The sequence below is a fragment of the Planococcus citri genome, chromosome 1 (genome assembly GCF_950023065.1).
Source record: "Planococcus citri chromosome 1, ihPlaCitr1.1, whole genome shotgun sequence".
In the NCBI taxonomy this organism is placed as follows: domain Eukaryota; kingdom Metazoa; phylum Arthropoda; class Insecta; order Hemiptera; family Pseudococcidae; genus Planococcus; species Planococcus citri.
Window position 1 is genome coordinate 66,556,180 of NC_088677.1, and position 16,300 is coordinate 66,572,479.

A 16,300-nucleotide genomic window follows, 5' to 3' on the forward strand; every position below is an offset into this window, starting at 1 on the left:
TCCAGATGATGTGAATATGAAGTTGGGCAGCTGAAAATCGAGTTGTGTGTTATGCTCGACCTGTTTAACGAATTTATTCACATTTGAGCCGAATCTGGAAGGGACACCTCAAGAGTGATTTTTTAAGCAGCTTTTTCTTCAAAATAAAAATATCCAAAAATCAAAAATTTCCAGTTTGCGAGAAAATTTTGGAAATTTTCGCGAATCGCAGTGTTTCGTCATGAATCAAACCCACGAGGGGCAAATTTCGCCATTTTCAACCATTCTGGAGCCTCCAGAGCTTTTTTTCAATTTCTCCAGGGGCTCCAGAAAGGCTGAAAATGGGGAAATTTACCCTCGTGGGCTTGATTAATGACGAAATACAGCGATTCGCGCATATTTCGATAACTTTCTTGCAAACGCGAAATTTTTGATTTTTGGATACCTATTTTTATTATGAAAAAAGCTGGCCAAAAAACCACTGTTGAGGTGTCCCTTCCAGAATCGGCTCAAATGTGAACACAATCGTAAACAGGTCGAGTATAACACACGACTCGATTTTTAGCTGCCCAACATCGTATTCACATCTTCTGCAGCAAATGAAAAATTCTGGAGAAATTGAAAAATAGTTCTGGAGTCTCCAGAATGGTTGGAAATGGTGAAATTCGCCTTCGTGGGAACTGGAAATTTTTGATTTTTGGATATTTTTATTTTGAAAAAAAGCTGGTTAAAAAACTACTCTTGAGGTGTCCCTTCCAGAATCGGCTCAAATGTGAATAAATTCGGGAAACAGGTCGAGCATAACACACAACTCGATTTTTAGCATGTCCAACATCGTATTTACGTCTCCTGGAGAAATTGAAAAATCGCGCCGAAGACTCCAGAATGCCTGGAAATGGTTAAATTTGGATTTGGGGAATTAATATCAGTTTTAGGACTTATTTTGATCATTTTTACTCATCAAATACGTGCGTTTTTGAAGAAAGCATAAATCACCAAAAACAGTCAATTTTGAATATTCAAACGTTCGTCAAATATCGAGATATGAAGTTGGGCAGCTGAAAATTTGGTATTGGGGGTTTTAGACCATGCTCTTTCCGAAAATCGCGGTCCCGTTCAAATCATTCTTCAAAACATCCATTTTGGGAGTAAATTTATCAAAATTCATCAACTTTGAACAGAATAACGAGGTAATAATAATAACTGCACGATATAGGTAACTATACCTACCCAAGTAAAAATTTATTTCCCTCCTAATTTGTGGTCACTGAATTCGAATTTGAAGTCAATTTAAACCTCAATTCTGCAATACGAACAAGCCCTTACATTGTCAAATTTCACCCCAAAATTTTTTTTTAAACAGTAGGTATAGGTACCAACATATCGCTAATGTAGGTATATTGCTATATTTCAAATTTTTGATCTAATAGTTACAACGCGAAAAAATGATTTTTTCACAGTTTATATTTTATTCACATCCATACGTTGAAGAAGTTTAGTTCTGATCACTTTTTCTACTATACGAATCGCTAACTTACATAAGGACAAAAAAAATTGAAAAAAAATCAAAATTCGTCCATTTTGAACTAAATATAACCAGAAAATGAATGCGAAACAGGTCTACCCACTAATTCAAGACCGCTGAACTCGAATTTTGATTCTATTTTACCCCAACTTTAAATAAAAAACCCTCACCATCAAGTTCGTCCCAAAATCCACCCCTCCCCTCCCAAAATTGATTTTTTGTAAAATTTGTGTATAGACACATCAATGTTCTACTGAAACAGTCATATACTAAATTTCAGCTTGTTCGTTTAATTACAACCCCAGAAAATTATTTTTTTCACTATTTCTGCTGGATTTTTTAGATTGCGATGTATAGTGGAGTACAGCTTATACTCTTAAAGTGGATGTTTCCTGCTCAGGCGAAAAACAGTATAAAAATGTGTTTTTTGGGGTTATTTTGGCCGAAAACCATCCGAACAAGCTGAAAATTGGTATATGGCTCAATCAGAACATCATTAATTAGCCCGCAGATTACTTTTTCAAAAAAAAAATTTCTTATGGGCGGGGGGGTGGAATTTGTGGTGAAACACAATTGGCGGGATTGGGGAGTGCAGGGTGTATAGTTGTGTTGAAATTGAATCAAAATTCATGTTTAGCGACCTCAAATTAGTGGGAACGCATGTTTCGCGATAATTTTCTGGCCATGTTCCGCTCAAAATTGATGAATTTTGATTTTTTTCAAAAAATTTTTTTGATCTATTTCAAGTGAAAGGACCGTTTAATCAAAAAAATAATGATAACAAAAGTTTTTCAGCATGTCAATTACTAGTGGAATATGTGAGTTTCGAGTGCTTATTTACCACTTTCATTTTCCTACCCAACTTGGTTGGAAGATAGGTAGACAAGAGTAGGCAGGCCTTTTTTTGTATTTCTTTTCTGACGGGGACGCTGAATTGAAGTTGCAAGCCCCTAATTTTCATCCCCCCCCCACTCGGTCTCTGTACATAATTTGAATTTTTGAGAGAGAAAAAATCGAAGTTTCAAACTTTAAATTTTTACAAAATTTCATCAAATGGAGATGGAAAGCTGAAATTTACTTATCTACACACTCCAATTTTAACACCTTCTGAAGACGACTTCAGGTTGGTTCAAGTCATTTTGGAGCTTCCAGCGCTTTTTGAAAATTACTGAATCTAGTAGATTTTTTTGAAACTCGAAAACGGAGATGGAAAGTAGAAATTCATTCTGCAAACTAATTTCAATACGCTACGAAGTCGACTGCTGGTGGATTTCAAGTTGTTTTGGAGCCTCCAGCGACTTTTTGAAAGGTCGTACGGCGTTTTTTGGAAAATTGAAATTTCCAAAAAGTAGCTGGAAGCTTCAAAACCATTTGAAACCGCCATGTATGCGACTTTATATCGCATTGAAATTACTCTGCGAAATAAATTTCACTTTCAATCTCCAATGATGAAATTTTGTAAAAGTTTAAAGTTTAAAAAATCTGCTGGAGCCTCCAGTAATTTTCAAAAAGTCGCTGGAGGCTCCAAAATGACTTGAACCCACCTGAATTCGTCTTCAGAGAGTGTTAAAATTTGGAGTGTGTAGATAAGTAAATTTCAGCTTTCCATCGCCATTTGATGAAATTTTGTAAAAATTTAAAATTTAAAAAAACCTCTGGAGGCTTCAGAATTTTCAAAAACTTGCTGGAGGCTCCAAAACGACTTGAAATTTACCGGCAGTACTTCGTAGCGCATTGAAATTAGTTTGGAGAATAAATTTCTGCTTTCAACTCCATTTTGATAAAATTTTGTGGAAATTTCGAGTTTCAAAAATGTTTTGGAGGCTCCAAAACTGCTCAAAACGGGTTGAAACAGTTTTCAATCGATTTGGCATGTCAAAAATATGGTATATCCCAAATTTCAGCTTTCTTGGTCAATTGGGTAAAATTTTGATTTTTCCCTTCATTTTTGGCCTGAATTTGATTTTCAAAAATTCACCAAAAATCTAAAAATGCACTTAAGCACTTGAAATTTTGACAGATGAAAAATTTTTGCCTGATCTTTCGATCTACCTTGTAAGGTTTAAAAAATTTCGTGCAAGGCCTATGTTGGAACGCAAAATCTGTGATTTCGGCTGATCTGTCAATCAAAATGTCCGCCATTTTGTAAGTAGGGCCACTTTTTTTTTTAGTACAAGAGCTAGAAATGTTCCTCAGGACTCCCCCTTTAAGAAAAAAGTTCTCCCAGAGGATCGACGGGGGGGGGGGGTGCAATAATTCTTGAGCGGGCTCCCCGACGTGCAAAATAAGTACTGAGGTACAAACTTGAATGCTATCTCGTTTTCGCACTTTACTATTCCGATAATTCAACATTTGTTTAAAAAGTTACCAAAATTTATTCATTTTTTCATTTTTTTCAAATTCGTTCAATTTTTAGTTTTTATGGAATTTTTTTGATAATTTCGAACTTTTCTTAGCGTCCCCCCGAGTCCCCCCCACAAAAAAAAAACCCTGAGAGTAGGTAATTAACATTATTTTGAAACCACTTGTTTTCCACTAGTGCTCGACACTCTGAACAAGTATGTGCCTTTATCATTTTTTCCATTAAAGGAAACTTTTATAGAGCAAAAAAGAGAATTTTGAAAGAGGGGATGGGCGGATTTTTGATAAACTTGGTGGTGGGGGTTCTAGGTTTAAAATTGAGCTAAAATAGAATCAAAATTCATCAATTTTGCTAAAAATACTCTAAGCTAGGTAAGTAAATTAAACGAGATTAATTTTCCCCGAATTTGAGAGTATTCATCTTTTTCACTTTTCCAATGTCTTCAAACCAGGGCTTAAAACCACCAAAACCAAAACCAAATAAAACCACCATAACCATTGTTTTTAATTGGTTTTAACTTTCAACCACTACCACAACCATTTCAACTTCTTTTTGTAAATTTCAAAAACAACAACAACAACAAAAAACCAATATATTTGAAAAAAATGAAAACCAATTCATTTAAAAACAACCATTTGGGAAAAAAATTTGAATTGAAACAACCAAAACCACCAAAAAGTTGTGTTCTTTGGAGAAAACCACAACCACAACAACCATTTCAATTTTCAAATGTAACCATAACCAATTACAACCAATTCATGAAATGGTTCTTTTTGGTTTTTGCTATTTTTTTTCAATTTTTCCAGACCTGTGATGGAAATTTTCTGGTTTTTTGTCTCAAATCATACTTTTAGTAGTCCTGAATTAGTTTTTGTATAAATTTATTTGAAAATCAAAATTGTTTTTGATATCAAAACCACCACAACCACCAAAACCATTTGAAAATTTGAAATGGTTTTTGATGTGAAAAACCACCACTACCGCAAAAAAAAAACTATTATTACAGAACCAAAACCACAACCACACCTTATTAAAAAAAATTGAAACCATTTCAAAACCAGAACCAGAAAAACTTTGAAACCTAAACCTTAAAACCAATTGGAACCGTTATGGTTTGTGATTGGAAAACCAATTCAGAAACCATAACCAAAAACCATTTATTTTTGAGTCCTTTAAAAACCACCTACCACAACAACCAATAAAATCCAAATGGTTTTAAGCCCTGCTTCAAACATCCCAAGACGTTTTTTAAGCAGGCGGATGTCTAAAATATAATTTTTAGAGCTAGCGAAGCAAGAGCAAAAAGCTCTCGAGAATCAGTATTTCAAGAGGTTTAAAAAACGATGTTTTTTTTGTGTGACGAGTATCTAGGCAACTTTAAGCAGTTTTAAATTCAAATAATGATTTTTTTAAAATTCAAAATTGAAAATAAAATTAAAAATCAAAGGAGCCCGAGCGAAGCGAGAGCAAATGCTCTGAAAAATTAGTACATATTTTGAGAGATATGAAAAATGATGTTTCTTTGTGAGACGAGTCACTTATAACTTATAAGAAGTTTATTATTGTGCTTCAAAATATTAAGTAATTGTATTCGAATTAGGTATGATTTTTTTGAATCGCTCGGGCAAAAACTCTCGATAAAGGGAGGCCCCAGAAAGGCTGAAAATGGCCAAATTCGCTCTCTTGGGATTAATTAATGACAAAATACAGCGATTCGCGCAAATTTCAAAAATTTTCTCGTAAAAGGGAAATTTTTGATTTTTGGATATTTTTATTTTGAAAAAAAGCTGGTCAAAAAACCACTCTTGAGGTGTCCCCTCCAGAATCGGCTCACATATGGATAAATTCGTTAAGCAGATCGAGTTTAACACACATCTCGATTTTTAGCCGCCCAACTTCATATTCACGCCTTCTGGAGCAAATTCAAAATTCTGGAGAAATTTAAAAGTAGCGCTGGAGGCTCCAGATCGGTGGGAAATGGCGGAATTTGGTCTCGGAAGGTTAGTTGTTGACAAAATACTGCGATTCGCGCAAATTTCAAAAAATTTCTCGCGAACGGTAATTTAAAAAATTTTTGATTTTTGAATACATATTTTTACTTTGAAAAAAAGCTGATCATGCAAAAAACCGCTCTTGAGGTGTCCCCTCCAGAATCGGCTCAAATGTCGGTAAATTCGTTTAACAGGTCGAGTATAACACACAACTCGGATTTTCAGCTGCCCAACTGCATATTCACGCCTTCTGCAGCACCTTCAAAATTCTGGAGAAATTAAAAAATCGCGCTGGAGGCTCCAGAATGACTGGAAATGGCGAAATTTGGATTTAGGGAATTAATATCAGTCTTAGGAATTATTTTGATTATTTTTACTGATTAGGTATGCACGTAGGTACTTTTTTGAAAAAAGTATAAATCACCAAAAACAGTCAATTTTGAATTTTCAAACGTTCGCCAAATATTGAGATATGAAGTTGGGCAGCTGAAAATTTGGTTTGGGGGGTGTTAAACTATGCTCTTTCAAAAAATCGCGGTCCCATTCAAATCGGAGGCGGACACCTCAAGAGGTTCCCTTGTTAGGTACGTATAATTTTAGGTAGGTAAGTGAAGAATATGTTTAAATCATGTTACATCAATTACATGAATTTCTTAACATACGAAAACTTGACTTTGTAAGTGGTTTTTACTCGTACAGTGAAACAGATCAAATGCAGAATGCAGCATAGGAAATAAAAAAAAAAGATCGTCCTCTTTTATACTATACTGTAGCCGAAGGGTAGTTTTGTTGGAAAAAAAGAAGAAAAAAAACAGGTACATTCCAACATTCCTAGTAAGTATTTATTTACGACCCTGCAATAAATGAAAGCATTGAAATGCGGAACCATACTGTGACGAGAGTACTGCTTTCCCATATAAAACAGAGAATGAAAATTGAAAAGGTATATTTTGTATTTCACCGCACGCACTGATTTTTAAATACAGGGAAAGATCTAAAAGAAGTTTTATGTAGATGGTTGGCTGCCTTTGATTTCCTCTACTGCGTAGTGCTACTTTCACAATATCTAATGGGTGTAATGTCGCATGGGTCAAATGTCGCAAAGGAGAAATGGCAGCATTAATAACATCATGGGTCAAATGTCGCATGGGTCAATTGTCCCAATTTGTAATTAAATTGTTGCCTGGGTCAAATGTCGCTATTTTGAATTACCCTGGGTCAATTGTCGCATGGGCGAAATGTCTATTTCACATCGGATATTCATGTGGGTGTAATGTCGCATGGGTCAAATGTCGCATATTGGTCTGATGCAAACATCTATCAGAACATGGGTTAAATGTCGCATGGGTCAAATGTCGTTTTGTGAATATCCAAAATTGATAAAAACATGGGTGAAATGTCGCATGGGTCATATGTCGCATGGGTCAAATGTCTCACTGCCAATTGCCCAATTTCTTAGTTTTTCTTGAATAATTTTTGAACGGTTAATGCTACAGATTTGAATTAAAAACCAGCTTGTAGAGGAAAAAAAGTAGATCATTTTTCATTCTTCAAACACCTATGTGCTCGATCAAATTTTCGATTTATCAAAGTTCAAAGTTTCGAGGTTGCAATTTTTTTACATATAAATTGAAATAAATCGAAAATTTGATCGAGCACATAGGTATTTGAAACATGAAAAATGATCTACTCTTTCTCCTCTACAAGCTGGTTTTTAATTCAAATCTGTAGCATTAACCATTCAAAAATTATTCAAGAAAAACTGAGAAATTGGGCAATCTCCTATAAGACAATGAAGCCGCAATCGCCTCCAGCTGTGACGTCAGAAAACCAGTGCTCTGGCCTTCTTGTATAGGAGGTGTTGCTCCTGCACGTGCACATGCACTGTGTTGCTCAAGAGCACCCTAGAGGCATATCACTATTATTTTTCATTCATTCGTGATTCATTTCCACCTTTTTGTGAAGAAAAAAACTAAAAAAGTAAATTTTGAAATTTTAAACTACCTACGCTTCCTTTTTGATTTGGATTTTTTGCTGAGCTTTGCATTTGATCATCCTCATCCTTTAAAAAACCATGTCCACGGAAAGGTACATGCCCAAGTTGAAGTCCATGGTCGACTTCGATGGCAAGAAGTTCTTGGAAGAGTTTTTTCGTCAATTGAAAACCGAACATTTCCGTAAATCCTTCAAACAGGGAGAACTGAAAAAAGCTCGAGACGAGTTGAAAAACGTGTAAGTGAAGTTTTAGCTTGCCTTCATCAATGCTTCTAATTCAAATTTAATATACTAATGAAAATTTTCTTCTGTTTTTGAAAATTTCCGTTTAAAATGGAAACCACAAAATCAAAAGGCTTTACTTTACTAATGGACTTCGTGACCTTTTGGATATACAAGCGTTATTTCCACCTGTATTAAATACTGCTAATAATAATAATGACCGTAAGTTAATACTTATTGTTACTTGAGTATTTTATGTGGATGGTAATTAATTGCGGTTATTTTATCCTTACTTACAGTTACAGTTACAGATGAACCAGTTGATGATGAAGACTTTGAAAAATTCGTCACGGAAGCTCGAGGAGTGCTGACTGTTTTATATTCGAGAATTCCACTAACTCAGCAGGAATTTTATGCGTCACGCTTAGCCAGACTTGTATTGATTCCTCATAAAGTTATCAAACAGTGGGGTGGAGGGGCATATGGCAGGAGGTTGTAAGTACTAGCTAGATGAACGTTATGAATAATTATGATCTCTGGAGAAAATTTTTGGACCTGATCAGATCCAATCAGGTCTTTCATTAGATCCAGGAAATGTCCGGATCTGATCTGATTAGATTGAATCAGATCTCCCTTATTGGATCTGATCACGTGGTCAGGTCTGAACCGATCTAATCATTTTCGGCTGAGCTAATGAAATTTCTAGCCTCATGCAAAATAAAATGAGATCATTCGAGTAATTGACCAATTGCAAATTTTAAACTTCCTTTTCTGGAGGAAAATGTTTGGATCTGATTCTGATCTGATCTAATCAGTAATCAGGCCTTCTCTTTTAAGTTTTAAATCTGGTCACATCTGAAGTCATCCAATCCGATCAAGATCAAAGCTATGATTCGATAAGATCAGAGAATCAGATTAGAACTGATTGATCAGATCAGGGCATTCTCTGGATAGTGGATCCAATTAGATCTGCTCACTGTTCAGACCTGATCAACGCAATAGGGGAGATTTGATTGGATTTGATCAGATCCAGTAACAGAAGAAACCTGATCAGATCAATAGATACCTGATTGGATCCGATCAGATCTGCTCAGGTCAGAGTTTTAACAAGATGTCTACCTAATCAGATCCAATCCAATAGGATAGACCTGATTGGATCTTCTCAGATCTGATCGGATCAGAGTTGTAAGTTCTCAAATTATTGAATCTGATCAGATCCAATCCAATTAGATCTATTTAGATCTCAGAAGATCCAATCAGGTATGCCCTATTGAGTCTGATCAGAACTTTGATCCCAACTTCCCAACTCCTGAGCAGATCTGATCAGATTTATGTAATCTAATCACATCTCCTCTAATCTAATGAATCTGATCAAAATCAAGTCTCCCTTATTGCATCTGATCAGGTCTGAACAAATCTAATATTTGATGCAGAGAATGTCCAGAGCTATTAGGACCAGGTCTGATTTGATCTGATTAATCAAGTCTATGATCAGATTTGGCTGGATCCAATCACAGGGTGTCTACCGGAATTTTTTGACCGAAAATCAAATCACTCCCTTTCAAAAAAAAAATCACTGCCACTCAAAATATTTCAACTCCCCCCCCCCCTCCTCCCGCCATAGAAAAGATTTTTCATTTTTTTTTTGATTTGAATTTTGTAATTTTTTATGATGGAGAAAGTACCACGTTTTCATCCATGAAGGATTTTTTTTAGCAGTGATTTTTCAGGGTGTCTAGTCCAACAAAATTTCAAAATAAGAAAGCAGGACTTTGGCAGGACATTTTTTAAACACCTAGGATTTTTCAGGAGCGGGAGGGAATGGACGAGACAAAATTTTACATTACAATTTTTCGCTTTTCCAAAGTCTTCAAACATCCCAAGATTTTTTTCAAGCAAGCTGATGTCAAGAATATATAATTTTGTCATTTCAATTTTTGATTTTATTTTCACCTTTAAGGGTCACTGTAATGAAATTGGGCGAATGAAGAACTTTTATCAAAATAAAAAAATTAAAAAAATTAATGGAAAATTTGAACAACATTTGGAAAAAAATATACCAATTTTTCGAAAAAGCTATTGAAAATTTGTATTTTGAGGGGTGGTATAAAAACCCTGTTTTCTTGGGTAATGAATGAAGAAGTTCATTATTTTTGTTTCAAAATTTTAAAACTTGAATGGTTATTAAAAAAAATAAAATTCAAACATGAAAAAAAAACAAACGAAAAAAGTTCTACAAGTCAACAAATGAGCCATTTTCTACAAAATTTTTCTAGGGTGGAAAATTCGGATTTTTCACTAACTTTTCAGCAAAATTCCTGAAAATCACTATTTTTTTCATTACTTTCACTACCGACTTTCAAAATCACTACTTTTCACTATCTGGTAGACACCCTGAATCAGGTCTCCTCTACCGGGCCTGAACAGAACAGCTCAACCCCGATCAAAACATTAGTCAGACTACGTCTGATCTGATCTCATCAATCAGGTCGGTGATACAATCAAATCAGGCTTCCTCCTTTGGATTTGAACAGCTCTAACCTGATCAAAACTCAGATCTGACCACGTCTGTTCCGATCTAGTCAAATCTGGGCAATCCCCAAACCCGATCAATTCAAATCATTTCCCCCTGAGCTAGCTTATTCACACCCTAACGTGGCAACAATTACCATCGACTACATCTAAAAAATTCGAAATAAAAAACCCAATTAGGAAATTTTGTTTATTTAATGTGATTTTTACAATAATATGTATTCCTATTTGTTTATAAATATAAATTAATTAATAACTATGTGATATATATATTTTATATACACCAAAAAAAAAAAAAGACAGAACAAACATTTATAATCGTATAAACATATATCGAATATACAAACACGCGCATACACAAACCAATTCATATACTTGTTGCACTTTGCAAAAATAAATTACTTGCGCTGAAACTTTTTCAAAAAGGGCAAAGAGGAGCAAGGGAGAAGGGGTTTCACAATGAATACTCACATACACCATTAATATTTATAAATTTCATATACCTAAAAATATCATAACGTAGAAAAGAGAAAAAAAAATTATACACGATATACAACGTCGTAATTAATTATCCAATAAACCTCCGCATCCGAAATTTTTTTTTTTCGTTTTCGTTATAACATCATAATTTTTATTTACACGAGAGAGAGAGAGAGAGAAATATAGAGAGATAGAGAAAGAGAGGGGGAAAACTCATATAGAGAAAAATAAAAATGGAATAAATAAAATCCACACGCACACACACACAAAAGCTGCCAACAGCTAAGCCAGCAAAATAATACTGGAGTAATTATTATCAATACTGGGATTGCGCTAAAAAAAAATTACACAAATAATCAAGGGGGGAAAAAAGAACAATAAATAAAATTATATACGTAATCACAATAATAAAAAGCGTATTTAACCAAGTTGTTAGTGCAATATGAAAAATAAAAATATTAAAAACAGACTATCACAGTAAACTTTTACCGAAAATAAGTCGTCGCACGTTTTTTTTTTTTTTCGAGAAAAATTTCATGTAGATTTAACATTTTATTTTCATTTTACTGTTTTTGCTCGTCGAATCGATTCGTTTTCATTCTATCTTCTATCTTTTGTTTCGTTAGAGAGCCCATTATTCATATTGCATAATAACATACTTTTATCAATTCACATAAACAAGTACACATTTTTGTACAAATTGATTTTTTTTTTCAAATTAATTTTTTTTTCCAATTTTGCCTCTTTTAGGTGTGGTACATTTATGTACAAAAAAAATGAATGCATAAAACAAGCGATGATTTTTTTTTCATTTTTTCAAATACCGAATAAAAAAAAAACAAAAAAAAAATATAGGAAAGAAATAACGAATTAAAATAATTTTATCTTTACATAAAAATTTATTAACGAGTTTTATTGGATATTTTTACTCTTTTCGAATTGCCAATTTTAACTAGGGGTTTTTTTTAAAAAAAAAATTTCAATAAAAATCGCGCATTTTCTAATTTCTTTCGTTTCGGTTTGAAATTCTCTCCTCGTTTCAAACTCAATTAAAACCTTTCGTTTATCAGTCATTCAATCCCTATATCGTTTTGATATCAATTTAATAATTTCGTAGGAAATTCTCGTATTATAATCGATTAAATAGGTTGTTTAAAATAACAATAATAACAATTAAAATAAACAATTAAAAGTACACTCATCATAAATAGGCGTAAAAAATAAAAACTATATCGAACATTTAAAATCATCGAACTTTCGATCAAATAAAATCCAAAGAACCATAAGACAGGGGGGAAAAAATTAAAAACAATGTTTTCGAGATTTTTACATCGAAAAAAAAAATTAAAAAAAAAATTGCGAAAGATTATCACTAGAATTTCGAGTAAGATATTTTGATTTTTCTAGCGTAAAAAAAAACAAAAACAAAAAAAAACAGAATCGCGATTTTTCGTAAAAACCACATCGTCTCGTTCGTGGCAAATTATATTACAAGATTTTTCATCGAGAAAAATAAAAAAAAATTCTTCGTCGTCGCATTATCAATTATACGTATTCTATGTACATAAACATTTTTGCGACACGAAAAACCAATAAAATAAATACACGAAAAAAAAAAAGAAAAAAAACCTAACAATTACTTTAAAAACAGGAGAGAGAAGCTACGCTTAGAAAAACATTCTCCATCGTCTAATAATCGTTTCTTAAAATATAGAAAACAGAGAGAAAATCAAAAAAAAAAAATAATGATAATAATAAACAAATACACGAAGATGTCCGTTCACGCTTAAAATAGCAAAAAAAAAATCATCGAGAGACAAATATATAGACAAATGAGACATAAATAAAAGAGAAGAAAAAAAACATACGAACAACAAATTCTACATTTAAAAAAAAAATCAAATAATTATAATAAATGAAAAAAAAACGAATTAGCGTATAAAATTACGTCACACGGCGGCCGAATCGTCGTCTTTTTTACACTCGGCGGTTTGTTCGTCTTGTGCGGCTGCGGCTGCTCGGGCGATACGAGCTGCGGCCGCAGCAGCCGCTCGTCCGGCACTACTCCTTAGGTTTTTCTTTTCGACAGCGTCTTCGGTATTCATAACGCTGGCGATATTCTTTTTGTTTCTCGGTTTACGTTTCTTGTTCAGAGACGCCGGATCGTCTTTGTCGGCCGATAAAGGCGAATGAGGCGGACTAGTCGAGCTCGTCGATTCGGCAGCGGCCGGCGCTGCGTCTACTTTCAGTTCCATGGGCTCGCTGATATCATCTGCGGCGGCCATGGCCATCTCACTGGGCTCGTCAATCGGTTCTTCGACCGCTTGGACCGGAGTCACTTCGACGATCGGTTTGACACATTCGATAGGTTCGTTGACGACAGGTGAAGGGGTCCTGGGAGGTGGAGGGACCGGTGTCGGTGTCGGTGTCGTCGACGTTTCGGGCGTTTTCGTTCGTTCTGGTTTCACCGAAGGCGACGAACTCGCTGATTTCGTGCTCAACGATATCGCCGCCGTTGCGGACAGATCGGATCCGGCCGATGATTCTTTCCGTTCACTTAGATCGATTCCGGCCGACGACGGCGCCGAGCTAGCGGCCGTCGTAGCTGTCACGCTGAAATCGACCAGGTTGCTGGCCACCGTGGTGGCTGCGGGTGTCGTCGACGGAGGTGTACTGGTAGATGCGTTGGCGTTGGCCGCCGCTGCGACAGCGGCTGCGGCCGCAGCAGCTGCGATTCCGTTGCCGAACAGTTTACTCATGGCCGGTACCGGCAACGGGACTGATACCGGACTCGATTCTTTGGCACGTTTCGACGGACGTTCCACGCTCGATGGTATGTTTTGCTCGATCGGAGCCGAACGTTTGAGTAGTTTCTCCATCAGATCGCTGGTAGCGCTGTGAGATTTAGCGGCGCGTTCGTCGGCCGCCGAAGACGAACTGCTTCCGTGACTTGGTAAACGAGCGAATAAATCGGGCGAAAATTTACTATTCAGGTTAAGGTTCTCGAACATTTCTTGGTGCTCTTTCAGCTTCTTCGCGTCGAATACACCCAACGAGGGCGAAATACCCGACATCAGGTGACGTATCGAATCGATTTCGCGGTTACGGTTACTCTTCGACGACGATCCGTCGCCGCCGCTTCTCGATTTCGTCAAACTCTCCATCAGATGACTTTCCGGTATTTGGAATTGCGAATGAGGCGTTCCCGATCGACTACTCGATGATCTGCCGGTCGACGGAGAAGACGACGTTGCGTTCGTCGAAGTAACCATAGCCGAGCTCCTGCCGCTGGTACTGCTCTTATGTCTAGACGTAGTAGAGGTTTGAGAAGCGCTCGAAGTGATACCTCCGAGGCTGCCGTTAAGTAAAGCCAGACTATCGTAGGCCGGCGGTAACGATCCCGGTTGTAACGTCAAAGGATTCAAACCCGATAGCCCGAAAGGCGTATACAACAGACTCGGATTGAACGGGAATAACGGGAACCCGGACGACATACTGGATGCGGTCGACACAGCCGGATTCTTCGAACTGCTACCGCTCCCACTTCCGCTATCCGGTTTATTGCGATTCTTACTAGATTTCATTTGCTGGCCACCGTCACCTCTGGAGCTACCGGTGTTACCGCTGCCTTGGTTCCCACTTCCGCCGTGATCCACCGAAAGCGAACTGCCATCCATTCCAGCCAATCCGGGTAAACTGAATCCGGCCAAATTAGCCAAGAAGTTCATATTACTCAGACCACCCATACCGCTCAACGCGGCTCCCATATTCGGTACTCCGGCTGCCAACGGGAATAGCAGTGGGTTCTTAGGATCGAAATTACCCATAGACAAGCTGTTCAGCAACGACGACGGATTCATCGCGCCTAGTCCGGCTGCGGCTGAGGCCAGCGATGAGAATGGTAGATTGGAGGCTAACGAGGTAGGTATGTGCGAGTTACCAGAACTCATGGATTGCGCTTGCGATGTCGGAGGACTGGCCAGGATCGGTGGTCGTCCCGGGCCCTTTTTACGATCCAACGGTAAACGTTTTTGCAAGTCGTGCGGTAGGTTGCCTCGTTCTTTCACTAGCTCGGCCCATTTGGGATCGACGTCGTATTGCGTGTTGTCGTTCAGCCAGCTGGCCAGTTTCTTCAATGTTGGCGCTTTGCTGCCGGTCAACTGTGAACACAGAAATGGAAACATTAGGAATTTAAACGTAATAAGCAGAAAAGTAAACGATAAGATTCCTATTTTCATCTATTCGGGGAGGGGGGGGGTGCATCGCATAATCCACATAGAAATTGTCCAGCTAAAAACCTTCCTTCCTACCCCACCCTATTTTCTAGACCCCCTCCCCCACTCTCTTTCTAAATGTCTAACTCACAATATTTTTGACAACAAAAGTTTTCATGTATATTTTTTTGAAGAGAAAATAGTGGGTCGAGTTGAATTTGAAAAAATCTCCTGTTGAATAAATTTCAACATTTTTCTATTTCTGTTGTAAAAAAATTAAATTAAATTTAAAAAAAAGGGGGGGAATTAAAATATTGAAGTTTTTAAAGTTTGATTTGCAACATGGAAAAAAAGGGATATCTTCTGCAAAATTATGGCAAAAAAGGAGACTTTTTGGCTATTTTTTTGGTAAATCACAGAACCTTTTCAACAGTCTTTGTCAAAAAAGCGAAACTTTTCAGAAATTTTGGCAAAATGAAAACTTTTCAGCAATTTCGAGGAAAAAAGCAAAATTCTAGCCAATTTCGATTTAAAAAAAGTTGAGGTTTTATGGCGAAAAACCAAGTTTTGGAATTTTCGGCAAAATAATGAGACGTTTTGGTAATTTCAAGGAGAAAAAACGGATCTCAGGCAATTTTTACGAAAAATGTAGCAATAAAGCAAATTTTCTACTAAAACAGAGAGACTTGGACAATTTTTGGGGAAAATTAATTTTTTGCAATTTTTACAAAATGCAAAACTTTTTGAGAATTTGGCTAAAAAACTTGAGGAATTTTTGCAAAAAACCTCAAATCTGGATAATTTTGACAAAAAGTCGAAAATTTCTAGTAATTTTGTCCGAAAAGCGTAAATTTTTGGTAATTCTTGGCAAAACGGCAAGAAATTTCGGCAATTTTGGGGGAAAAAAATTTCTATGCAATGTTTAAAAACAAGAAAGGCTTTTTGAGCAATTCAGCTACAAAGTAGTGCTTTTCAACAAAAAGCAAGTCTTTTTTTCACG

The 16,300-nt window shown here is 36.3% G+C and overlaps 1 protein-coding gene and 1 long non-coding RNA gene across 7 annotated transcripts in view; one reads left to right on the plus strand and one right to left on the minus strand.

Moving 5' to 3' along the window:
• The first annotated feature begins 7,738 nt into the window (after positions 1–7,738).
• Positions 7,739–11,414, plus strand: LOC135833411 (uncharacterized). The gene is made up of 3 exons (XR_010556459.1): positions 7,739–8,089; positions 8,208–8,296; positions 8,374–11,414. It is a non-coding gene; the product is annotated as an uncharacterized LOC135833411 (long non-coding RNA).
• The window catches only part of LOC135833410 (chromodomain-helicase-DNA-binding protein 7-like), a 116,652-nt gene continuing 111,134 nt past the window's right edge, over positions 10,783–16,300 (minus strand). For all 6 annotated transcript variants that reach the window (XM_065347213.1, XM_065347214.1, XM_065347210.1 and 3 more), the window contains one exon: positions 10,783–15,246. In XM_065347213.1, the coding sequence (XP_065203285.1) occupies positions 13,036–15,246 (2,211 nt within the window). In that variant the 3' untranslated portion in view covers positions 10,783–13,035. The remainder of the gene's footprint in view (positions 15,247–16,300) is intronic.